Consider the following 27,513-nt stretch of genomic DNA (forward strand, 5'->3'; position numbering starts at 1 on the left):
TCGGAACAAAAAGGCTGACCTCAAACATTCTTCCTGATTTTAGCAAGCAATCTAACTTATCCTAATTTTCCTGGATGCCTGGATTCTCGGAGCGATTCGGCGACGTCTCGATCCCATAATCCAGGGTCCACACCTAACCTCTAAATTTTCCAAGCTTTCCGTTGCACGGAGTTCTCGGAGCGATTCGGCGACGTCTCGATCCCATAACACGTGGACGGCAAGTTACCTTAACCTTCCAAATGCTCAGACTCTCGGAGGGATTCGGCGACGTTTCTATCCCATAGCCTGGGGTTTGTTCCTTAACTGAACCTATTTTTTTTTTTATTATTCTTTTGCCTGCTATAATCAGAAATGATTTTTCTTGTAAATTGTTTTGTAAATTTGTAAATTCGCTTTTTAAATTCAAAGTTGTAATTAATCGAGTCCGAGTCAAACAAAACCGAGATTTCTGTAAATTTTGTAAATTTTGTAAATTTTAAATAATTCAAAAGGCCGCGGTACGAATTTGAGGTTATATTGCGTCAAATTAATAAATTTCTTTTAATGTATAAAATCGAAACACGATTGAATTATCGAAACTATTATTTTGAAAATAGGCGAAAAACGCGAAAATTAAAAATTGTTCAAATTTGAAACGGCAAGTAAAACAAAATTTTTCACAATTGGCGAGCGCGATCGCGAACATTTCACGACCACAAATCAAAAACGAATTTATCCTGTGAAATCAATCAAAATTTAATAAATCGGAATTGTTAAATTCTTCAAAATCTAAATTCCGCGTTCTCACGTTTCTTTCATACCTGCTCCTTTTAAAATTAAGGTAGCTCGAACCGACGCGTGGCGGCGTTCAGGCCAGGTCGGCAAGAGCGTTTCGTTACAATACACACACATCCAAAGATTTTCTGGTTCCACCCCACGATTTCGCACACACATTCAAACGATGATTATGATGATGATGATGTCAATGTTAACGATTATGATTTGTAGCGATGATATTTTGTCGTGGTGATATTTTTTCGTGTGATCAAACGTCATGGAACCGAAAGTCAACTTTTTATTGACTTTTTGGCTAGTTAATTGTCATAGTGTATTAATATTTTTTCAAATAAATAATAAATTACTTGTCGAATAAATTTGAAAAGGTGACTTGAAAGTTTTCTTTTGATTTGATATTATACGTGCATTATGACTATTGTAAAACACTATCCTTAGTTGCATATAAGAAAGATTTCTATCTGCAGAAGTAGTAAGGCTATGCCAGTTCTAACCCATGGGGCTCTCAGGGGGGAGCGGGGACGGGGGAGCGCGGGGACCGTTGCGGGGCTGCACGGCATGTGGAGGGGAAGGTTCTCGCACAGCGGGGGTGCGGCGGCACTTTGAAGAGACAAAAGATTTTTTTACACCCTCCAATGACTGATTTATGTTTCCGGTATATCAGATTGAACGGAATTTTCTTTTTAAAGTGCTCTTGCCGAAGATGATCTTAATTATCGGACTCCGTGACGAAAGATGTTTACATGTCACACTAATGACAAATTTATGTGTCGGGTGTTACGTATTTTGTATTGTGGCGCAAGTTCCGACAAGATTTTTTTTTCAAAATGCCCCTCCCCCAATTTTTGCTTAGAGGAATATATTGTTTTTTTCTGAGAAAAAATGAAAGTTTGCATCAAACTGGAAGTATTTGCTCTCAATGACAGATTTATGTGTCCTGTGTTACATTCCTGAGATGGCGATTTCTTTTTTCAAAATGCACCTGCCCCTCCCTCGACAAATTTATGTGTCCTGTGTTGCATCATTTGTATTCCTGAGGTGATACAAGTTTCGACGAGATTTCTTTTTTCAAAATTGGATCATTATTGAAGTCGAGGTCGAGATGGAAAGATGTGCAAGTATGTATGCTATCCCCCCGGCGAAACATCCATTGGCATTAACAGCAAATGAACTTGAATCATTACCGAAGGCTTTGCTTTTGAAGTATTATAGTGCATTCATTCCTATTTTATGGAATCGTTTACCCAAGTATTTGCAGTGTGATAGTGAAGTACAATCATATCAATTGTGCTACGATCATTGTAATCAACCCTGGCTACATACGCATATTGATTCTTGTAGACCTAAACGTCGAGATTGTGAAAAGTGTCACATAATGGAACGACTTGTGAATATCTATACGACTCTACGCATAAAAAATCCCTGTGAAATGACATCGGAGGAGCTCCAAATTATATCTCCTACCGTCTTTAAACAATGTTTTAGTGAATATACAGATATTCTGTGAGATCGTTTACCCGAATATTACAAATCCGATAGTGAGATTGCATTATTACGTCGTTGCGTTGAACATTGGAATGTATCATCGATGGACGATCATATTGACGGTTCGGCTCCGCAACGTCGAAATTGTAGGAAATCCTGTGAACGTGTTTGAACAAGTTTAGAATGCACGTGTTCATAACGTCGGCGGAATCAAAGAGCCTGTACAGAAAAAAGGACCACCGGAGGAGATTGCATCGATTCCAATATAGATCACGATTGAACCTGTTTGAAAGCGTGTGGAAGGGGATGATCCAGTTTTGGGGTAGGGATAGATGGAAAAACTACAAAAAGCAGAGTCCAGAAGAAAAAAGCATCACTTCACGTCTTCGTAAAGTTGAGTCAAGACTTGCTCTTTAAAGAAAATCTCAAAAAACTATATCCATAATGGAGTTCTCCGCCATCAACAATATCATCGCAAAGTCAGAGTATCTCCCTGCCAAGAAGCTGAAAGAACTTCAAGTCAACGAAGAATATCGCGTCTCGGACGTGAGGACAGCAAATACCAAATGGGGAAAAAGATACGTCGCCGAAATCAGGAATGAATTCACCGTATTCCTGCCACCGCGAGTTGTCAAGGCAGTCGATCAGAATCCAGCGGTATTCGAGAAACTTCTGGAAACGGCTCATTGTGGACAACTATACATGAAATATCTCGGTGGTGATTGGAACGCTATTGAATTTTCTCAAAGAGATTTCTAATATTCTCAACGCAAAAATGTATATATCTGAATCACCGATGAAATGTATGTTGCAGGAGGAGGAGGAGGAGGAATATTGTATAAATAAAATTACACATTTATGAAAAAATTGTTTTGTTTATTCCAAGATCCCTCTATTACATAATGCATGATATACGTATAACCAGCTTTGCAAAGATTTTACATTCTTCGTTGCACAATTAAATTTCGATTCGTTGGTGTGGTGGTGATGGTCGCATTTCGATGGACTTTTCGGCAGTTTTTTCAACGATGGGCAGTCCAAAGTCTCCAAATCGACAATCTCCGTTGACAGATCCAAAAAGTTCGTCAGCCATAAAGACTGGAAGCACGACATCTGGCGGATAAAATTTTGGCTGAACAAGCCTGGCAACGTGTAACCTCGAAAGATGCAAGTCTTGGTGAAAGAGCAAGTGCTTGGGCCGTGACAAACATTATGAAGGCGAAAAAGAAATTTGGTCTAGGTATGAAACGAGTGACGAAAAAGACCAAAAAAAGTGTTTGCCTGAAAAAGATCATTAGTGCCGCAAAGAAAGCCATGATTCGTAGTGGTGACCCCCGTGAAATCGTCATGTCAGCATTGAAAGGTGCGCGTGCCAGTGTTAAAGGTGTTAAAGTACGCACGCCTCGGGTTCTACCTGTACCGTCACAACAGAACACTCGAGGCCATCGCTTTGGGTAAAGGTTTACATCTGAAACCATACAAACAGGGTTTGGGTCTTTACCTCGGGACAAAAAACGTATAATCACGCTACCACATTAACCACTCACCGACATCGATCTGCTAAAGTATGCGAGAGCCATGAAAATTCGTAACTTTCGTGGCGTTTTCATGCGTGACACTTTACCTGAAAATGGACCACTCAAGCAAGAATCAGCAATCGTGAATTTGGATGAAAATGTGGGCCCTGGGACACACTGGGTTGCATATAAAAAGACTGCGCAACGAATCACATACTTTGATAGTTTCGGCAATCTCCCATCTCCACCCGAACTCATGAGATACTTCAATGTTGGTAGCGTGAAATACAATTATAAAAAGTATCAGGAATACGATACAATAATATGCGGGCATTTATGCTTGAAATTTTTGTGTGGACAACTAAATCAACGAGACAATTATGCACTATATAAATGAGGACTATGGAGCTGCGTGTTTAGTTCTAAATCTGCGAGCATCATGGATGATAGTTTGACCATCACCATTACTGGATCATCCTCCATACTCGAGGCACAATTTTTTCCACCCATCGAACTATCGCCCGACAAAAATTATACTCTTGGACTCGTCGAGCTGCTCACATTCAATTCGATTCCAAATATCGACATTGGTTGCAATGAATTTCACGTTGGAAATCATGTGGTGACCATTCCAACGGGCAGCTATGAAATTGAAGATATTGAAAAATATTTGAAAATTGAGTTGGCATCTAAAAACATACAAATTCAGCTTAAGCCGAATAATTATACGCTACGCAGTGAAATTGAGGGCAATCAATCGATTGATTTTACATCCAAAAATTCGATTGGACCTTTGCTGGGTTTTACGTCGCGTCGATTGGAGCCCAATAAAAGACATGTGTCCGATCTACCCGTGTCCATTCTCAAAGTGAACGCCATTCGAGTCGAGTGTAACATAACCACTGGTGCACACATCAACGGGCGAAAAGTTCATACAATTCACGAATTTTTCCCATCTGTACCGGCCGGCTATAAAATCATCGAAGTACCGTCGAGCGTCATTTATCTACCAATCACAACTCGTCGCATTGACAATATACAGCTTCGTATTGTCGATCAAGACGGATATTTGGTCAATTTCCGCGGTGAAGTCATCACCATAAGACTTCATATAAAATCTCAATGGGCATAATTTACAATCATCGTATTGGCAATATTAATAAGCCAACATGGGATCGCGAAAGCAGTCGTCGATCAACGCTCAAAGAGCTAACACCTCAAAACCTTCTGCTATTGAAGAGTTTGGGTCTCAAAATTCGTGGAGTTCGCGTATGAGAAATTATCTGCTTTGCTCGTTGTGCATCTGCTGCCTGCAATGGAGGAAGAAATCGTAAACATCCAGACACCCGTCATGTTTGACGAATCCATCATACATTATGAGGTTCATGCTCATCAACCATACGCGTCGTCAACATACAACAACAGTGATGAAATACGTATTTCAATCCAGCATCAAGATTTATCAATTCTACCGAGTAAAAGTTCAATTCACATTTGCGGCAAACTGACAAAGGCGGATGGTGCAGCGTTAGCTGCAACGAGCCTCGTCAACAATGCCATTTGTCATTTATTCGAGGAGGTGCGTTATGAACTTAACGCAGTTGAAATCGATCGTAATAAAAATGTGGGAATCACATCTCTCATCAAAGGATATACATCTCATTCGTCGGCGAGAAGTGCAATGCTTGAGAACACCGGTTGGCTCGATGTTGAGGAGACTAAACAAATTGTAGACGTAGCAGGCAACTTTGACGTATGCATACCACTGAGCATGCTGCTGGGATTTGCTGAAGATTATCGAAAAATGGTGGTGAATGCAAAGCACGAATTGATTTTGACTAGATCACGTTCCGATGATAATGCCATAGTTCAACCAGCCGCTGAAGATTATAAAATTACACTACGGAAAATTGAATGGCTCGTTCCATACGTCACCGTGGCCGATAAACGGAAAATTCAACTGTTGAAATTCATCGCCAAAGATACCCCAATTCCAATGAGTTTTCGTACGTGGGAATTGTATGAATATCCAATGTTACCGGCGACATCGAAACACGTGTGGTCAGTCAAGACATCAACGCAGCTGGAAAAACCTCGATATGTGATCCTGGCATTCTAAAGAGGACGAAAGAATAATAAGAGGCAAAATGCGAGTAATTTTGATCATTGCAACGTTACTGATGTAAAATTATACTTGAATTCACAATGTTATCCTTATGGTAATATGAATTTGAATATAGAACAAAATCAGTATGCAGTACTGTACGATATGTATACAAACTTTCAACCGATGTACTACAATAAGGAGGCCGAACCATGGCTTACAAAAGCGGATTTTCTCAAATTGCACCTCTCATTGTGATTGACTGCTCGAAGCAGAACGATTCTCTCAAGTCTGGACCTGTTGATGTGCGCCTCGAATTTGAAACAAGCACAAATATTCCAGCACAAACATGCGCATACTGCCTCATTCTACACGATCGCATCGTTGAATACAATCCTGTGAGTGGTGGGGTGAGAAAATTGGTATAAAACCGTACCATCAACATCTTCGGCCAACAGTCATCATGGATTTTGTCATCGATCTACAAGGCTTCAAAGGACCCATCAATGAGTTTATACTCAAAGAAATTTCAATCATTCGTGCGGACGTGAAGAATGCTGAACCTCTCACACTTTTCTTCGCACCACCGTATGCATGGGATTCTCTGCCGACAAAGAATAAAACGACAAACAAATGGCTGGAACGTAATTTTCATGTATTGTCATGAGATTTTGGTGTTATACCATACGATGCAGCAAGAGGAATAATTCAAACTATCTTACGCGGCGCTCATACCATCTTCGTAAAAGGCTGCGAAAAGTCTTTATGGCTGACGAACTTTTTGGATCTGTCAACGGAGATTGTCGATTTGAAGACTTTGGTTTGCCCATCGTTGAAAAAACTGCCGAAAAGTCCATCGAATTGCGACCATCACCACCACACCAACGAATCGAAATTTAATTGTGCAACGAAGAATGTAAAATCTTTGCAAAGCTGGTTATACGTATATCATGCATTATGTAATAAAGGGATCTTGGAATAAACAAAACAATTTTTTCATAAATGTGTAATTTTATTTATACAATATTCCTCCTCCTCCTCCTCCTTCAACATACATTTCATCGATGATTCAGCTATATACATTTTTGCGTTGAAAATATTAGAAATCTCTTTGAGAAAATTCAATAGCGTTCCAATCACCACCGAGATATTTCATGTATAGTTGTCCACAATGAGCCGTTTCCAGAAGTTTCTCGAATACCGCTGGATTCTGATCGAATGCCTTGACAACTCGCGGTGGCAGGAATACGGTGAATTCATTCCTGATTTCGGCGACGTATCTTTTTCCCCATTTGGTATTTGCTGTCCTCACGTCCGAGACGCGATATTCTTCGTTGACTTGAAGTTCTTTCAGCTTCTTTGCAGGGAGATACTCTGACTTTGCGATGATATTGTTGATGGCGGAGAACTCCATTATGGATATAGTTTTTTGAGATTTTCTTTAAAGAGCAAGTCTTGACTCAACTTTACGAAGACGTGAAGTGATGCTTTTTTCTTCTGGACTCTGCTATTTGTAGTTTTTCCATCTATCCCTACCCCAAAACTGGATCATCCCCTTCCACACGCTTTCAAACAGGTTCAATCGTGATCTATATTGGAATCGATGCAATCTCCTCCGGTGGTCCTTTTTTCTGTACAGGCTCTTTGATTCCGCCGACGTTATGAACACGTGCATTCTAAACTTGTTCAAACACGTTCACAGGATTTCCTACAATTTCGACGTTGCGGAGCCGAACCGTCAATATGATCGTCCATCGATGATACATTCCAATGTTCAACGCAACGACGTAATAATGCAATCTCACTATCGGATTTGTAATATTCGGGTAAACGATCTCACAGAATATCTGTATATTCACTAAAACATTGTTTAAAGACGGTAGGAGATATAATTTGGAGCTCCTCCGATGTCATTTCACAGGGATTTTTTATGCGTAGAGTCGTATAGATATTCACAAGTCGTTCCATTATGTGACACTTTTCACAATCTCGACGTTTAGGTCTACAAGAATCAATATGCCTATGTAGCCAGGGTTGATTAAAATGATCGTAGCACAATTGATATGATTGCACTTCACTATCACACTGCAAATACTTGGGTAACCGATTCCATAAAACTGGAATGAATGCACTATAATACTTCAAAAGCAAAGCCTTCGGTAATGATTCAAGTTCATTTGCTGTTAATGCCAATGGATGTTTCGCCGGGTGGATAGCATACATACTTGCACATCTTTCCATCTCGACCTCGACTTCAATAATGATCCAATTTTGAAAAAAGAAATCTCGTCGAAACTTGTATCACCTCAGGAATACAAATGATGCAACACAGGACACATAAATTTGTCGAGGGAGGGGCAGGTGCATTTTGAAAAAAGAAATCGCCATCTCAGGAATGTAACACAGGACACATAAATCTGTCATTGAGAGCAAATACTTCCAGTCTGATGCAAACTTTCATTTTTTCTCAGAAAAAAACAATATATTCCTCTAAGAAAAAATTGGGGCAGGGGCATTTTGAAAAAGAAATCTTGTCGGAACTTGCGCCACAATACAAAATACGTAACACCCGACACATAAATTTGTCATTAGTGTGACATGTAAACATCTTTCGTCACGGAGTCCGATAATTAAGATCATCTTCGGCAAAAGCACTTTAAAAAGAAAATTCCGTTCAATCTGATATACCGAAAACATAAATCAGTCATTGGAGGGTGTAAAAAAATCTTTTGTCTCTTCAAAGTGCCGCCGCACCCCCGCTGTGCGAGAACCTTCCCCTCCACATGCCGTGCAGCCCCGCAACGGTCCCCGCGCTCCCCCATCCCCGCTCCCCCCTGAGAGCCCCATGGGTTAGAACTGGCATAGCCTTACTACTTGCAGACAATCAACAAGAAGTTTTACTCCCACCGGGCGTGAGTTCCACGTGCACTAATTTTTTTTTATTTGTTTCAATTCGTTTGTTGTCCGAGAACTCTGGTTAAAGCAACCAGCTCGTCACCCAATCAATGAGTCGTTTCGACCATCGTGATGTAGTTGGAACGACTTTTTAGTGGGACTTCCACCGGGCCCCACCGTGAGTCTGAATTTTCGAGTTCGTTCTACGATTTCTTAGTCGGAACGACCGATGTGAATGCATCATATCCAGCTCAGTTCGATTACAACTAACTGGTCAACTTTTGTACAAAAACGACCAGAAAGCTGATCATAAAATCCGCTAGGGTTGTTTCTGCTCCTTCCCCTTCCTGCACTACTTTCCTTGGCTCTTCTCCATCCCTCTTAATCTATCTTGCATGTCTCCCATCCTTCTCTCCATCCGTTTTCTTTTCTCCTCCCATTCGTCTTCTCTGTCTCTTATTTATTTTCTCAGCCTTACTATTTTCTCCTTTACTTCACTCGCATGTTTCTGGCTTCCCTCATTTTTTACAGCACTTTTTCCAGGCCTGCCGGCGATGTTCCCACTCTTCTGCTCTGTAGTGCACCTGTTTCACACTATCTTATCGATCCTCTACTCTCTCCTCTGCTGAGACCCTCCCTCACTTTCTCTCCACTCCTTTTTCCTTCTGTCCCTCTCTTGTTCCTCCTGCACCTCTTAGCTAGCGGTCTCCCTCTCGTTTATTACCCTCTAATTTATTAATTTCTCTCCCTTTTCCTTTTTAACGTCAGCTGTCACTGTGTCCAGCGCACTTTCAGCCTACCTCACTTACCTCTCTCCTTATTCCTCCTTTCTTGTCAATTTCCCCGAGGTCCCTAACCTTTTTTATCCCATTTTCACATGTTTTTTTACTGCTTTTCTCCGGTTTTCTGCTCCAAATTTAATTTTTTTTACCTTCCCTTTTTTCTCTCTTTTACTCTCCAATTTTCTTCTATGTGTCCTTGTTTTCTCGACACTTAACCCTCTGAGTCTCTGCGCACTTGTCTCACTCATCACATCTCAGTCACTATGGAAACAGAAAGCCCTATTTAAAAGTGGTATCAACTATTTCGAGTGGAAATATTATAACAGACAAGGTTGTGACTTTCAACACTTATTCTTTTTTCACTTTTCAAAAGTTTTCCCTCGGTATAGATATACGTTGCCAGGGGCGTCGCTACCATTGATATTGAGTTGGTCGCGTGAGCTCGAAGACTTTTAACAATAAATTAAAACTTGACTCATCGCGTGTCTTTAAACTGGGCTCATCGTTCACAATGTACCATATTCGCTCTTTATTTCTTATTTGAGAACACGGTTACTTTTACTTAGAGAGCTATCTTTTCAAACTCTGGTTCGTCCACAGAGTGTTGATCACTTACTAGATAGTCCGACTTCTGGATCCAGTGTACATGCCATGAGCCCCAGTAAAGAAAATGGCAAATCGCAGAGAATACAACGTTCATCTTCTCGACTTCAGGAACTCGAACAAGAACTCGTGAAAATTCATCATCGAGGTCCTGTTCATCCAACGCCGTCTCCACAACCATTGACTCCACCAGTTTCAACTACTTATACGGAACACATGCCGGAACATGCACTTCTTGAATCATCTCACGATTTATTTACGCCACTGGAAACCCCGGCATCTGCACTCTCAGTTGCAAGTGGAATGATGAATACTCATACCCCGGATTCTGGAACCAGTACACCTATCTTATCGGAACTTGAAGACAATCTCGATGAGGTAATTCGATTGCGTTGAATTTTTCCATATAAAGTTGGCGTCATTGAGAGATTAAAGAGAGAACGCAAACGGTTTTTATTATATTGAATATATTTTTACGAAAACTCAGAGTTGTATTCTTATAAGTCAAAACAACGTATAAAAAAATCTCTCCACCACTTGAATAGAAATTATGCTAAGCTGGCTGAACTGTAAAAAAAATCAGCGTGAAATCTGCCGCACTCATACACTCCCATCCAGAAGTTTGGATTTGTTTCTACCGTTAACCTTTCTAACGGGTTTCTACCTACATGGAAACCTACAGAATTTCTGAATGTTATGTGCGCTATGTCATTTTAATGTAACATCATGACTTCTAACAACTTTTCACTCTAATACTATAGATTTGGACCATTGAAATACAGCAAAAATCTGCAAACTATATAATTTATATACTGTGCCATTCATTTTACTTTTTGACTCTCACCGTAACATAAATATGAAGTGAAAAATTCATTAGAAAAGTCTTCAGTTGCTCATTTATGGATGGATTTGAAATTGCTGTCTTCCAAACTAATTGCGTAGATACATTGAATCGCAGCAGATACCTGCGAACTTTGAAATTTCTATGGATAAGTATATGTGCTAGTATCACCCCCTATCTTTGATTATAGTAATATGGAATGGAACTTTGTTCAGCAAGTTTTAAAGTGTTTCTTTTCAAATAGTATTGAAGTTTGTATTAGTGCGGTATGGAGCGAATACCTTCAAACTTTGATATTTTTGTGTCGCAGCATGTGTGCCAATCATTTTAATTTTTTACTCCAACCGTAACATGTAATTTCAAAAATTCATCACAAAAGTTTTCAGCTTTACTATTTAACTTAATTTTCCTTTTTCTAAATTCCATGCCAAATTTCTTAATTTCTAAATTTATTTCTAAATTATCCTGAAATGAAATTGTTTTCCTCCACAACCAATGCAGGTACCTTAAACGTCTTTGATTTCCGTTGCTCTGTAGAAGTAAGTACGCTCAGTTTTTTTTGCTTCTTTGAGTTCTGACACAATAAATGTTTTCGGGTGCCTTTTTTCTGCAACTATCAAACTCTAGATAATTGGATCTCCGCGGCCACTTGCAAACTTTGGAAATATATTTCATCGGGGGCATGTTTTGGATGACACGAAAACGTCTAGATTCAGAATACAAAAGCGACATTTAAAAATGGCCAATTCTGTTGGTTTTGTTGTGTCTTGAATTTGATCTGTCTTTCCTTTTTTCCTTTCTTTTTTCTAACGTTATCAGCCGAAAATCATATCTCGGCCCGCAACACGCATTGCTACATGCTCTTGAGTTCCCAATAGACAAAACATATTAGAAGACAAATGGAAAAATCGCCAAAGTCCAAGAACAGACCTGTGACGAAATATTTCCAGTACAATTTTAACGAAATTTAGGTCTTTTTTCGTGGAAACCAACGTTATAAGCCGAAAATCATATCCCGGCCTCCAACCCACTTTCGACCGTGCTCTTTGGTTTCTAAATGACAAAACATATTAGAGTACGAAGAAAAAAATTGCCAAAGTCCAAGGACAGACCGGTGACGAAATATTTTCAGTACAATTTGGACGAAAAATAGGTCTTTTTTCGTAGAAACCAACGTTATAAGCCGAAATCATATCTCGGCCCCCAACCCGCTTTTCACCGTGCTCTTTGGTTCCTAATTGACAAAACATATTAGGGTACGAGGAAAAAAAGCGCCAAAGTCCAAGAACAGACCTGTGACGAAATATTTCCAGTAAAATTTTACGCAAAATAGGTCCTTTTTCGTGGAAACCAGCGTTATAAGCCAAAAATCATATCCCGGCCTCCAACCCGCTTGCGACCGTGCGCTTGGGTTTCTAATTGACAAAACATATCAGAGTACAAAGAAAAAAATTGCCGAAGTCCAAGGACAGACCTGTGACGAAATATTTTCAGTACTATTTTGACGAAAAATAGGTCTTTTTTCCTGGAAACCAACGTTATAAGACGAAAATCATAAATAATCCATAGAAATTCAAACTAAAATCCTATAGTTAACTGAAAATAAATAAGGAACTTTAGAGAAAAAAGACGTGATATCAAACCATAAACTTCCCCTAGGAAAAAAAAAGGTTGGGACAAGTACATTGATGGTCCCTCGTTTGCTGATAATTCCATCCATAAAAAAAAATTTTTTTAATTTTATTTTAAAATTGTAAAAAAAATTATTTTATAAAAAAAAATACAGAACAATTCGAAAAAAAATTCACAAATCTTGAAAAAACATTATATTAAAACAAAAACTAATCTGTATCTATTTTTTAAAGTGTCAAAAGAATCAAATAACAAGTAAAAAATAAAAAACCGAAAAATCGCGCTTGCAATCATTTTGGAAACCGATGCCTCATTCTTCTTATTGGATTCGAACAGCTAAATCAATTGAAAAAAATTCCATCTAATTTACGTGCAGCATTAAAATTTATTATATCAATTCGAGGCCAAGTATTTTCTAATGAATTGAAAAAAGTTACCACTTGAGATACGTGCAGCACTAAAATTTATGATATCAATAGAAGGACAAGTCATTTATGAGTAACTCCAAATTTCAATATTATGGAATTGTTCTAAGAAGCTTTTGAATTCAAAGTAATTACATGCAAGCTAGTCATTTCTTACTCTATGGTGGCAGAAACTTATTAGAAAATCGATTCTTTTCAGACTCTCAGGAGCTTCTGGTATTATTCACAATATTCGACGTCGATTGGATCGATACAAATTATGTTTAAATATGAGTTAAAAGTACTTGTCCGGCCCATCACTTTCCATTAAAATTGTTTATTCAAATAAAAATCACGGCTTCTCTAGAACTGATCGAGCACAAATATTCATACATGTTTGTAGCGGTTCGAGTACGCGTATACAGATACATAAAATCCTGAATGTGTTAGTAACTTTTGCATAATCTTAAGCCCGTGCAAAGTTTTTTCTCAGAAATTACGACACCGAGCATGCTGATTTTGGACTCATTCAACAGAGAACTTCTTAATTAGCTAAATGTTCAATTTTCAAAGCCGTACATAACTCATGAGCTTTGCAATTAAAGAAAATCACATGCCAATTTTACCCCCACCACCGCGAATCGTTTTATTCAGAGAAAATATAGTCTCGGCGAGAGCCTCAGGCCAGCAGACGACAGGGCTGTCAATGTACTTGTCCCGAGACTCTACCGAGTCTCTTGATAACGTGAGTAGACTACATACGGGTATGGCGCCCCCTACTCCTATCCCCACTCCTTCCCCCACCACAACACCTACCCACTCCAAGCTATTTTTTCCCACTCCACAGGTAAATAGCTTGGCGGACAGGTGTGAGGGGGGAAGGAGGGGGATAGTGTGAGAAGTACCATACCTGTATGTTTTTCTACTTTTTTCTTTTTTTCTCTTTGGGAGTAGTGGGTCGAATAACACTGTTGAATACATTTAAATTGTTTTTTTTCATTTTTCACTCATATTCTAAATACATTAATGGTTTACAAAATATTTGAAAAAACCCGCATATTTATTATGATTACAATATTGTTTATGGAGTTGACGCGCTGCATTCTTTTATCTACGCGTACAACACCTTTGTGTACAAGCAAATCTACGATCTGTGAAACTACCACCACCACCACTCATCATATCATTTTTACGAACGCTATTATTTATCCGACGGGATGCGAAGGCTTTATAATATTGACGCACTATTTCATCATTTTTTCGGGGATTATCAGAGAAGAGATTGTTGAATTTATCCATACCAAAACCACAAGATATAAAGTGCAAAAAAATAACACAAAATTGGCCACAAACGTCTGAAGAATCACTTTGGAGTTGCTTAACGTTGAAACGGAAGAACTTGCAATTTCTCCGGAGTCGTTCGAGGTGTTGTGGAATGATTGGTGGTAATCCGTAACTATCGAAGTACCATCCGCTTCCATTTCGATCGACGTACATTGCGACCCAGTGCTCGCCAGGTTTTGAGTGTTCATCTGTGTTCACAATTATTCCAGCAGGCCTTGTCCAAGTACGAGGAATTTCATCAGCCGTAAATACTCCAGTAGTCGCAATCGGTAAATAACGTAGAGCGTCTCGAATTTGTTGTGTGTTCATGCTCCGTTAGCAAATTGAAGAATGGTGAAAAGATATACTTTTTCACTTTATATCTGAATTCATAACAGATGCATATCGCAGAGTTATAATGCTCATGAATAGTTTCTATTCCTTCAAATGAGACCTTCGTTTTGAGGAAAATTTATACAGGGGAAGCAACTCATAAATGAATCTTCACTCTTGTCGTCCGTTTCTGGATTTTTTTTCTCCTCCTCTGGGAGTACGGTGAAAGGTACTTGATTATTCATCCGTAGGATAAATTTTTTCAACATGAGAGCCTGCGTTAATGCACAACGATTCGTAGGCTTCACAGCACCCAAACTATGTCGTAGACATCTACTGCGTGACGTGGATAATTTTTTGAATCCTGGGCATCCCCATTCCGGTTTTTCGAGATCGTTGATTTCTCGCGTAATTACATGGCTCAATAAATCGGCTTTTTCGTGACCGCGCGTCCAAATAGTTTTTGCATGCCGTGCTATTTCACGCAAATTGGCATAAAGTTGTTTACAGGAGACATCACCCTCGTACCATTCCAATCCATGGTGATGAAGAGTCAAAATTTGATTCTCGTGACGTATTATGCTGGGCAGTTCGTGGAATGCGTATCGAGGAGAAACAATCCAATGCATGGTGAAAGGTTGATTTAGAGCAACGACGGCAACTTCTTTCGGTAAAAAACGATGCTCTCTATCACGCATTCCCTGAATGTCGATGATTATTTCCATTTTTTACGTCCGTACTGAACAGCGGCGCGCGATGAACTGACTTGTTTTCTCTCCAAAATCCAATTCTCCGTCGAAAAGACGAACGACAAATGCAGAGTAATCTGACACCTGCTTTTTCTTGAAGTTCAACCGCTGAAGTCAGCAATTACTTGACGCGAGGCATCGATCTCCAGAACATTATCATATTCTGCCTATACTATACAATTTACAGTAGAAGCGAGTGCCTCAGCAAATCGTACCTCGATTCTCACACTTCCATGTTTCACTAAATTCCAATGCGAACTGGTATTAGCGGAAAGATCAGGTGTCAAGTCAAATGCGAAGAGACAATAACCCTTTGCATAATTTTCTCGATTGATTGAGTTACCCTCGTTCAAAAAATGTATTCCTGTACCAGAAAATAATGTATGATAGGCATCAATGTAAAGATTATTTTGGGTGAAATCAGGTTGCAGAGGTCGAGAAGGTACTTGCGCCCCATCCACATATAATGAGAGGTAATTGATTTTATAGTTTTGAAAATTGAACGGATTCATTTGAACGTTTCCATTATATGCTCGATTATCGACAAATCCGATTATGATTCGTTTTGGAAGTTGCCCAAGCACGATGTTGTCAATCGTTTCTCCATGCACTCCTCCATGTAGCGAAATGGCTTTAACTTCAACGCGTGTAAGAGGGTATTTTGCTGTTGTTTTTGCCAATGCACGAGCATGAGAGAGTAAAACTCCTGGTGCAATTTTTGTTCGTCTTACTAATAATGTAGCTTCGCTTATATTCAAGCCACATGAAATATCCGGTTGAGAGCTCATTAGACAAAACGAGTCTCTTGCTCTCACAAGTCGCAGACGCATTTCTACACCATTTAAAAGGAAACGTTCTTGATTGAAAATATCACAATGTAAATGTCCAATTAAATCGACTGTTTTTCCAGCTGATAGTAGTTTTGCTCTTTCTCGCAAGCCGATATTATTTTTAAAACTCGTATCATCCATTTTCCCTGGAGTATCATCACTCCATAAAACGGAAGTCAAGTGAGATTTTTTGGCCGCAGGCCCATAATTTAACAATGTTTCTATGTAAGCACGGTATGCATAAGCGTTATTCGGTGGTGAAACGAGTTTTTGATTTAAATACACATCCGCTTGATTAAACATGGAGTGTAGTAAATTGTTTACAGGAGCAATTTCTGGTAATTCCTGGGGCGCATCTTTCGATCCTTCAGCTTGCAAAGAGGTAGATGGAGTTTTTATTTGCACACGAAGACTTAACATGGTATGAGCGAGATCAATGTACTCATCACCTTGTCCGGGAACGACGAATTCTATCGGAGAATCATCTGTTAGAGACGAAATAGGCTTATAGTGCACCCAATTTGATCCCTCGATCGTAGTTTGCATAGGTGGTAGCGAAAAAAGTTTGAGCTCAGATTTTAAACATTCGCGTGAGTGTGTATGTAAGAAAGCCATGTTCGCTGTATTCCGAACGATCTCTTATGCAAATATATCAGCTACGCTACGATAATTTCTCCTTTTTTTCGTCGTTTTCCTCCGTTTGTTAATCGGTTTCTTCTTAGTTTTCTTTTTCGTTTTAGCACTTTTCTTCTTTTTCTGAGTGGTTCGTCTCGTTCCACGGACACTGATAGAATGACCAGATGACGCTTTTTTCCTCATTTTATAGCCCGCACCCGTCATTAATTTATCTATTTTTTCCTCAGCTTTCCGTTTTAAATTATTACCAGATTCGTGTAGTCTGGTATGAAATGATTCCTTCAAATTCATATTATTTCTGACGACATCAGATGCGATATTGGCACTTGTGCGAATAGCTTCTTTACCGATCGCAGCAGCTCCTTTTCGTAGAAGCGGTAATACACGACGAAAGAGTCCTCCCAAAAAACTTCCGATTCCGTTTCCTCGTTGGTTTGGGGCGCCGAAATAGACGTGACTGATTCCACCATAGCCGTGACGCCCATATTCCAGCAGAGCATCCTCGTTGTCGAAGTAATGTTCCATCAGTTATTTATTGTAAGCGCTTAAAATGTAGCGTCACGGTCAACGTCCTCTCCTCGAATGGAATTGGTTGTCCAAATTCGTCTCTTATATCGATTTCGATCGTGTGGATTTCATGGCGTATAAGAGGGATATATCGTGGAGAAGGGAAGTGTACAGTTCTGTTCGCTCCATAAACATATTCATCTTCGACTTCTATAGAAACTTTTGATAATAATGGTGCTTGGACGTCTCCAATTATATAGGATTCGCAAATATCTGAGTATACGAACAGACTATGTGGGATTGCACGAGCTAGAGACGCAGGGCGATAACCTTTATACGGATGTTTAAAACTGATACCTTTTCCCTCCTCAGTAACTTCACCGAATCCTAACATTTTTGTAATTGAAGGAGACATACGAAACCCGTGGTACCTCGGCTCATTACATTTTCGCGAAACTTTAACGTATCCATTATGTTCTTGGGTAAATTCTAAATGTTCCATTATACAAGGTAAATTATTTATCGTATCAAGCAAAGTGTTGATAGTACGATACACGCCGCTCGGAATAATATCCGTTTCTTCTAAACGTTTACTATGATCACTGCGACCAGACTTATCATAATCACCGTGTTCAAATGTTACAGTATGCGGTGTTCGCGGAACGTGATAGAAACTCATTGGATAGCTTATTTCTTTGACAGCTACTCCCCACACTTCATCTAGGTGAAGATGGCGTGGTAACTTGGTGTTGAATTTTGTAGGGGCATTGCTAGGAAAATATCGTGTACTGCTGTTACTAGGCAGTACGACGAAGAAAAATTCTTTGTCTCTAAAATTCATTTTGCAGAGTCAGCAATTTTAGAATTTCGTTATTCCGTACGAACGCGAGATAATTCTTGCGAGTAAAAGATTCCGTCAATGGGCTCGTTGTTTAAATCGTGTAAAATATATACGACTGGATGACGGTTCCTTGATATTCGCTGTATTTTGAATATCTCTCGAGTCCATCCACTTTCGTAACCTTTCGCGAATGCAGCTTTTGCACTACTCATACGCACCAAGTCTCCTACACTGTATTTAGGCAATTCAATATTTAATTTTTTTCTTGAAGAATTATATCGGCGCGCGAGATTTTCACGAGCTAGGCTAGCATTTTCTAAAGTCACTTCAGAAGGTCGCATTTGTGTGCCAGAGTGACGCGTCTGATTATACGCATGTGCGAATCTTTGCAAAACATCGATATAACGCTTGTTTCGCGTGTATGTAAAGTATCGCCACATTCGATTTTTAAGTGTGCGATTGAATCGTTCAGCAATCGATGCTTTGATATCGGGATTACGCGCTGTAAGGAAATTAATTTTTTTTTGCACTAAAAAATGTTGGAATGGAGATCCCGTGAATTCTCGTCCGCGATTTATTTGTAAAAGAAGGGGAAATCTAGGATTTGAGCGTGAAAGTACCCGTGCAAACCCCTGAGACACACTTCCGCATGTTTTATCACGCAGCGGCTCGATCCAGGCAAATTTACTCAACACATCGATTACAACTAAAATATATTTGTAGCCATCGTTGTATGTCGCGATAGAACGGAGGTCCGCCAGATCAGCTTCCCATACATCATCAATATTATTCACATTATACGTACGTCGAGGAAATCGACGTCGGATGAGCCGATGTCTGGTATAAGCGTCTTGACTCTCTAACCACGGCTCGACTTTATTTTTGTCAATACCTTTTACGTTTTTCAAATTTTCAGCGTTAGAAAAGGATGCAGGGTGGGAGGGATTATAATAGATCGATTTGAATCGTTTCATAGTTTTAACGATCTCCAAATAATTCGTTTTTTACTCGAGCGGCCACGTCCTTGTTGAAACCCAGTTGCGTCCGTCTCCTCGTACTCACTACTACTTGTATCTGAAGTTATATCAGCAATCTCTGGGGAGATGACGCGTTTGCGGGGCCTTGATGCTTCGATGATAGTAGGCTCTTGAAGTACCTCAGGGTTACCAATAAATTCTCGAGGCATCTGTATCTTTCGGAGATGTTCAGCGAAATGAGCACGACCCGTCGGTTTAACTCGTTTTCAAGCACGCATCGCATCATTGATGAGATCAACAATATTGGAATTAGGAATTCTGGTACCACCTATAGATACCACGCCGTTCGCATCCCAACTCATTCTTTTTGAGGGTGAGGTATTTCTATGAAGATTGCGCAATAACATTTTAGCCTTTGGGTGAAATTTTTTTGGAACACTGTCGATAATAAGAGTGTCGTTTAATCGCGATCTCATCTCAGCTGATTGTTCCGATGTATCATGATCTTCATCCGCATCCATTTCATGTTTTTCCGAAGTTTCATCCGTTTTTGCGAAAGTATTCAATTTATTTTTCTCATCGTACTTTGAATGTGAAGTGAGATTCAGATATCTATGTAAAATCTGTAGATATGCTGTCGATTTATCTCTATCACTAGCATACGATGTAGAATTCAAAATTTCAGCCATTTCGGAGTCCAAACGAGAAAGAGGAGTTCCCCTCGTTTGAACACTGCTCAGAGATGTTGTTAGAGGAGGAGAAAGCGTTTCGTCAGTGGATTTCTGTTGTTTTTCTCCAAGACGATGTAGATTATCATGTGGAATGAGAACCATTTTCCTCGCGTGTTCCATGCTCAAAATATTTCAATACCGGAACAAGGAGAAGCTTGAGAAAAGCAGTACAGCGATTGATGATGAATCGTCTTTTAGTTTTCCAATTGCCTCGTTTTTCAGCTAAGCGGCGAATCAGTACTGCATATTTTCGCAGCCGACGTCTTTCACTAGTTTTGAGGTTCACATTACCGAGCAATACATTGAGCGCACATTCACAGATTATCCGGATTAATGCTGGTTCGATTATTCGTAAAATCTGTCGTAGTTGATTTTGTGTAAAGTAGCAAAGTGTTCGTAAAATTATAACATGTTTTTTACCGAGACTTCCTCGCGCTGCCATTACAAACGCATTACTGGAACATCGCGAGATGTGTCGCGCGTTTTTATTTCTTTTTTTGGTAAAGAAACGTAATTATATTGATCATCAGGAAATACGCATGCGCGAAATCGGCAATTATCGGGTGTTGATTGTTTGAGATCGAATAATAAATAGCCATGAGGGGCAGACGTAGCATGAAAATATACTTCTTGCAAAAAACGAGGATTTTCTGGATAAACCTGCCTGGCAAGATGTTGTATTTGGGCGCGGTCTCGAAGATTTTTAAAAATAACGATATAATTCATGTTTAAAGAAATATCTCTCTGTCCGCGTCCTTGATGAAATATGTTTTGAGTTATGAAAAACACTCATGTAGTTCAAAACACAAATGCACGATGATTTATAAGAACAAGTTGTTCGATCTGTTCTCTCGAAACTTGCTTTAAATGAGCAATTCATTACTAAAGGATATAAAAAAAAACCATTTCAAACGCAATGAATAAAAAAATGAATCTGTTAAATCATGGTAATGCGTGAAAAACGTTTGGTTCAAAGGAACGAAACGTGGTCAAATAAATGCAAAAGTGACGAGTACACCGGATGACGAGTGAAAAAAATTCAAAACATAATAGTATGTAAAAAAAATTACGAAACCAATTGTAAATAATTTCAACAAAACAATTAAGAAAAGCTTTTACAAATCATGAAAAAATATTATATTAAAAAAAAATACAAATCTGTAATTATATTGTAAAGGGAAAAAAAAATTTAAATAGGACGTGAGAAATTCAATCTTACGGGAAGCACCCGGAACTTGAGAAAGTTCAAGTGAATCAAAAAAGTTACCATCTGAGTTATGTGCAGCACTACAATTTATGGCATCAATCGGAGGATAAGTATTTTATTAGTATATAATACATAATTTTTCACAATATGAAATTATTCTGAGAAACGTTCAAATCCAAAAAAAAATCGCATCGAAGGTAAAAGTCATTTGTTACTCTATGGTGGCAGAGACTTACTTAGAAGAAAATCGATTCTTCTCAGACTTTCAGGATCCCCTGGTATTCACAATATTCGACGTCAATTTCGTATCGGTACAAATTATGTTTAAATATGTGCTAAAAGTACTTGTCCGGCCCATCACTTTACATTCAAATTGCTCATTCAAATAAAAATCAGGGCTCTTCTAGATCTGATGGATCACATCTATGCGTACAGAGGGAAACAGAGGGAATTTAAAAAATTACCTCCAAGAGATTTTAACTTAATTGCATTCATTATAAAAAAATGCAAACAAATTTTTCTGTAATATCCAAGAGATATTATTGTGTATTTATGAAAAAGTATCCTTCGCACGATAAGCATTGTCCAGCCTCCAAATTAACTCCCCAGTTTATATTGAAATGACGGCAATTTTTACTACACATTTTATTCTTCAAACGAATTTTATTCGTTATAGCAACTAATCTATTCTATTACTGAAGATATTCAGCTGATAATAAATCGCAATTCAATAAATTTTCGAGCAGATTCGTCTGTACAATTTCATTTTTTTATGGTCACGTACACAATTGCACTTTGTTGAAATCAACATTAAAAAATGAGTGCGACACGGGCATTTCTTGAAATTCGATGAAAAGTGATTCCCTAGTGTATTACTATATACACTTTCTTAAAAAAAAATTTTCGATATATCGGAATGTAAAGCCTCTATCCGTTGCAATGGTTTTGTTTACTCGATGCCATGAATTCAAATTGCTCATTCAAATAAAAATCAAACTAGACGTTAATTTCTGCGTTATTTTTATGGAACTAGCATTAACGCTGGCGTTACACGCCCACTTGAATTTGGACATCATTCCACAAGGAAAAAAAAGGTTGGGACAAGTACATTGATGGTCCCTCGTTTGCTGATAATTCCACCCATAAAAAAAACTTTAAAAAAAATTTTTTTTTAATTGTAAAAAAAATTATTTCATCAAAAAAATACAGAACAATTCGAAAAAAATTTTACAAATCTTGAAAAAACGTTATATTAAAAAAAAATTAATCTGTATCTATTTTTTAAAGTGTCAAAAGAATCAAATAACAAGTAAAAAATAATAAACCGAAAAATCGCCCTTGAAATCATTTTGGAAACCGATGCCTCATTCTTCTTAATTGATTCGAACAGCTAAATCAACTGAAAAAAACTCCATCTAATTTACGTGCGGCATTAAAATTTATTATATTAATTCGAGGCCAAGTATTTTCTAATGAATTGAAAAAAGTTACCATTTGAATTACGTGCAGCACTAAAATTTATGATATCAATCGAAGGACAAGTAATTTATGAGTATAACTCCAAATTTCAACATTATCGAATTGTGCTAAGAAGCTTTCAAATCCAAAAAAATCACATGCAAGCTAGTCATTTCTTACTCTATGGTGGCAAAGACTTATAAGAAAATCGATTCTTTTCAGACTTTCAGGAGCTTCTGATATTATTAACAATATTCGACGTCGATTGGATGGATACAAATTATGTTTAAATATGAGTTAAAAGTACTTGTCCGGCCCATCACTTTCCATTAAAATTGTTTATTCAAATAAAAATTAGGGCTTTTCTAGAGCTGATGGAGCACAAATATTCATGCAGAGCGAATTTAGAGAGTTATCTTCAAGTAATATTCCCTTAATTGCACTAATTGAATAAGAATGGAAACGAATTGTCCTGTACTATACAAGGGATGTTATTGTGCATCGATAAATGAAAAACATTTTGCACATTAAATATGTTCAAGCTTCAAATAAAATCATTAAAAATTCACATGAAAGTCATTCGTTACTTCAACAAGGTACACACTTTAAAGAATCGATTCCCCTCCAACTTTCAGGATCCCCTGGTATTATTCACAACATTCAACTTCGATTGGATCGGTACAAATTATGTTCAAATACGTCTTAAACGTACTTGTCCGGCCCATCACTTTTTATTCAAATTGCTCATTCGAAAACAAATCAGGGCTGTTCTGACAAATATAATAAAATGGATAGATGTTGCGTGAAGATCTGGTGTTGGTGGGAAAATAAATGACGCAATGCAGGTCGGCGTAAAACGTGTAACAAGGTGGTGCTTTATTTGATGTCGATGGTAAAGTAACAATAAAGGAATGTCCCGACAATGAATGATAGGCCCGAAATATTGGCCCGGTGAGATGGAACACGTGAGAAGTGACCCGGTCGTCGTCGTCGAACGCACGTTCGACGATGCCGTAAGGATAGCCGACGCGTGCTCGCGCTTGCCCAAAAGATAATCCCGAAAAATATGAGGAATCCCGCGGTTATAGGTCCCGTAAAACGTGTCACCTTGTAGCAGAGAATGTCCCGAATGCGTTGAGCACAATATTTTTAGAGTAGCACCCGAAATGTGTGAAATATTGCCAAAAGGTAAAGATGAAGAACACGGAGCACGTCAGCACGCTGTACGACCGGATCAAAGACTAATCAATCAATATGGAGATCGATGAAGACGCGCCGTGGGCATGCGCCGCACGTCGCGTCGATCGCGCCCGAATTGCGTGTCCAGTACGTGCTGACCTCCCGCGAGAGCGTGAGAACTAGAGCACAAAAAGCCCATTGTCTCTCGTTTCCCGAATTCCCGAGCCTGCGAGCTAGCGACGCCCGCGGTGGGGCGAGCGCTCGATCCCGAAAGCGTTCGCCGGCACGGAAACCTCGCTAATTCCTGAACAATAGAAATAAAAATAACATCTCTAAGTAATTTGAACTTGATTGTTCGCAAGTTCGCATTCTGAATCTAGAGATTTCATTTCATCCAAAACGTGCCCTCAATGAAACATATTTCCAAAGTTTGCAAGTGGCCGCTGAGGTCCAATTATCCACAGTTTGATAGTTGCTGAAAAAAAGTACCCGAAAACTTCTAACATTTATTATGCCAGAACTCAAAGCAGCAAAAAAAACTAAGCGAATTTAATTCAACAAAGCAAAAGACGTTTAAGGTACCTGCATTGGTTTTGGAGGAAACCCATTTCCGGACAATTCAGAAATTAATTTAGAAATTCGAAAACTCACAATGGAGTAGAAAAAGGAAAATTGAAGTATTTAGAAAAGCGGAAGACTCTTGTGAAGAATTTTCTAGATTACATGATACGGTTGGAGTAAATGATTTGAATGATTGGCACACATGCTGCAACACAGAAATATCAAAGTTTGGAAGTATTCGCTGTATATCAGTCATACAAACTTCAATACTATTTGAAAAGGAACACTTAAAAACTTGCCGAACCATGTTCCATTACATATTACCATAATCAAAGATAAGGGGTGATCCGTCGCATATATATTTATCCACAGAAATTTCAGAGTTCACAGGTATCTGCTGCGGTTCAATGTATCTGCGCAATGAGCTTCGAAGACAGCAATTTCAAATCTATCCATAAATGAGCAACTGAAGACTTTTATAATCAATTTTTTACTTCATATAGATGTTACAGTTAGAGTCAAAATGTAAAATGAATGACTCAGTATTTAAATTGTATAGTTTGCAGATTTTTGCAGTATTTTAATGATCCGAATCTACAGCATTATAATGAAAAGTTGTCAAAAGTCATGATGTTACATTAAAATGACATAGCGCACATTGCATTCAGCAATTCTGTAAGTTTCTGGGGATGTTGGTAGGCATCATATTTAATCACATCCAAAACTGAGCAACAGTAGATTTATCGGAATGAATTTTTTTAATAATAATTCCATATTTGTAGTTTGCAAAGTGGAAATACTCAACATACATGTCATTCTATAAGTTTTGTTATCAAAATTTGTGTTTGCATACCGCATTCCTAAGATACGACTTTTCATATCGTCAGCAAAAAAGCATCCAACGGCTTTCTGAAAAAGTTTTCAAATTTATCACTCGACAGACCTAATGGGAAAAGAATAACTACACACTATACCAAGACCAGATATTTTTTTGAAAATCTGATTTACAAAATGTGTAATTCAAGATCATGGTTAGGAACCTCTCGAATCATGTTACCACAATCATCATGAAGGAGTAGAAAATCATAGGACACATATTAGGGAACGAATTAATAATATGAATCGATCCGCTGCAAACTGAGCGGGTGAAAACAAGGATCGGAGAGGGCAGAGCCAAACTGAATATCAAGCAAAATATGGGGATGTTTAAAAATAATGACGACACAAGAAATAAATTAGAAAACATTTATTGAATTAAAGTTTCTAATATCATTCTAACAGTTGCGTGTATTTTTGTTCTATTTATTCGTATATATAACCTATGTACACATGATATATAACCGCGCCACTGACGCTATATTTACACTGGACAATATTTTTCGTACTCTGGTTTAATTGAAGGATTATTTCAGTTAACACCTATTTCCAATCGAACGAAATAATGAAATCTTGAAAAGTTTCGTTGACATATATGCATCGCGCATTTTTTATATTCTTTTTCACACACACATCACAGACTACATTTACGCGGCCGCTTTAATACCGGTTTAATATATCACAAATAACAAAATAAATAGTAATATGCACTTCTTCAGAAGACGAAAATTATTTTTTTATTGATCCCGCACGCACTTCGTAATGTCGAAGCTCTGTTCATACGATCAAAAACTGACACATGGTTTGTACATATTGTAACGAAACGCTCTTGCCGACCTGGCCTGAACGCCGCCACGCGTCGGTTCGAGCAACCTTAATAATAAGGAGCAGGTATGAAGGAAACGCGGACACCGTGAATTTTGTGAAAATAATAAAATAAACGATTTTATTCAATTTAGATCGATATTCAACAAAAATAAAGAAGATTTAGCGCTTTGGCTCGCGGAAAATAAAATTTGTATTTTTATTTTAATATTGTCTTGCTTTGTTTAATCGGATCTGGCGAGAAAAAGACCCGAAAGACCCGAAAACGTTGCAAATTCTCTGTCTGAGATAATTTTTAATTTCTCAATTTTCGGAATTTAATTGTACAAAAATAATAATTAGAAATAAAACAATCTTAAATTAAATGGTCGCGTTCGTTCTAATCTTTCGTTACGCCTCGTACTTAAAAACCTCTCGATTCGATGCTTTGTGCTATTAGACGCGGTTTTTCCGATGTCCTGTTACGCTCGCTTTTAAAATCAAATAAGATTATTTCTCACTTTTACAATTCTTATTACTTTTTTTTTGATTCGATATAAATTCTAGTATTATCTATCGCCTCTTGGATGATTATTTTCTAAATCGGTCTAGATCTCCCTACCTGGACCACCTCGGACAATGTTTTCCAAATGAGAATTTAATCTTTGATAATAGAATAAATTTTGATCCTCCTCAACAATAAGAGAAAAATAAAATGTGAAACGGTCGGAATTGGACCGCGGGCTATGGGATCGAAACGTCGCCGAATCTTTCCGAGAGTCCGAGCAACGGAAAGCCGGAAAAATTTTTTAGAGGTTAGGTGCGGACCCTGGATTATGGGATCGAGACGTCGCCGAGTCGCTCCGAGAATCTAGGCATCCCAGGAAATAGGCAATCCACCGTCCACGGGCTATGGGATCGAGACGTCGCCGAGTGGATCCGAGAGTCCGCGCTACGGAAACCCCAGAAATTTTGAGGATAGGTTTATTATTATTGAGGCTTATGTAGAGGTGAATTGAGAGAGGTCCGAGTTGATTCTTTAGCCAGGGAGAACTGTCTGCCGAATGAGTCGCGCAGCGCTTCTTATACCCCGTTCCCCACCATGAAATTCTCGAGCGCCGAGAATCTCCGTTTTCGACCGGTTCTACGCATCAACTTGTAACGCCTTCTCAGATTGGCCCGTTGCCATGATTCGCGCTCGCCCGTTGGTCGAGCGGGCTAACATACGATGCGCGGACTACCGCTTTTCATAATTTTCAGCTTTATGCGATGTTCAAATAACAAAAACTTCAATCTAATCAATTATTATTCAATTTTTTCTTTAATTTGGCATCGTTACTTTGTTAAATACGATTCGAATAATTATAATCGCTATAAGTCACGTATGCGTCCTATAGCCCATCAACGCTCTGCCCGCGCATGCGTCGCAGTCGATTTTTACATTTTTTTGTTTGTGATCAGATT

General features: G+C 38.6%; 1 protein-coding gene across 1 annotated transcript in view; it reads left to right on the forward strand.

Moving 5' to 3' along the window:
* Positions 1-27,513, forward strand: part of LOC122408149 (uncharacterized) — a 1,237,064-nt gene that overhangs the window by 907,697 nt on the left and 301,854 nt on the right. Inside the window, exon 20 of the mRNA XM_043414787.1 lies at positions 10,158-10,538. Within this exon, the coding sequence (XP_043270722.1) occupies positions 10,158-10,538 (381 nt within the window). The remainder of the gene's footprint in view (positions 1-10,157; positions 10,539-27,513) is intronic.

This window comes from Venturia canescens, chromosome 1 (genome assembly GCF_019457755.1).
Source record: "Venturia canescens isolate UGA chromosome 1, ASM1945775v1, whole genome shotgun sequence".
In the NCBI taxonomy this organism is placed as follows: Eukaryota; Metazoa; Arthropoda; class Insecta; order Hymenoptera; family Ichneumonidae; genus Venturia; species Venturia canescens.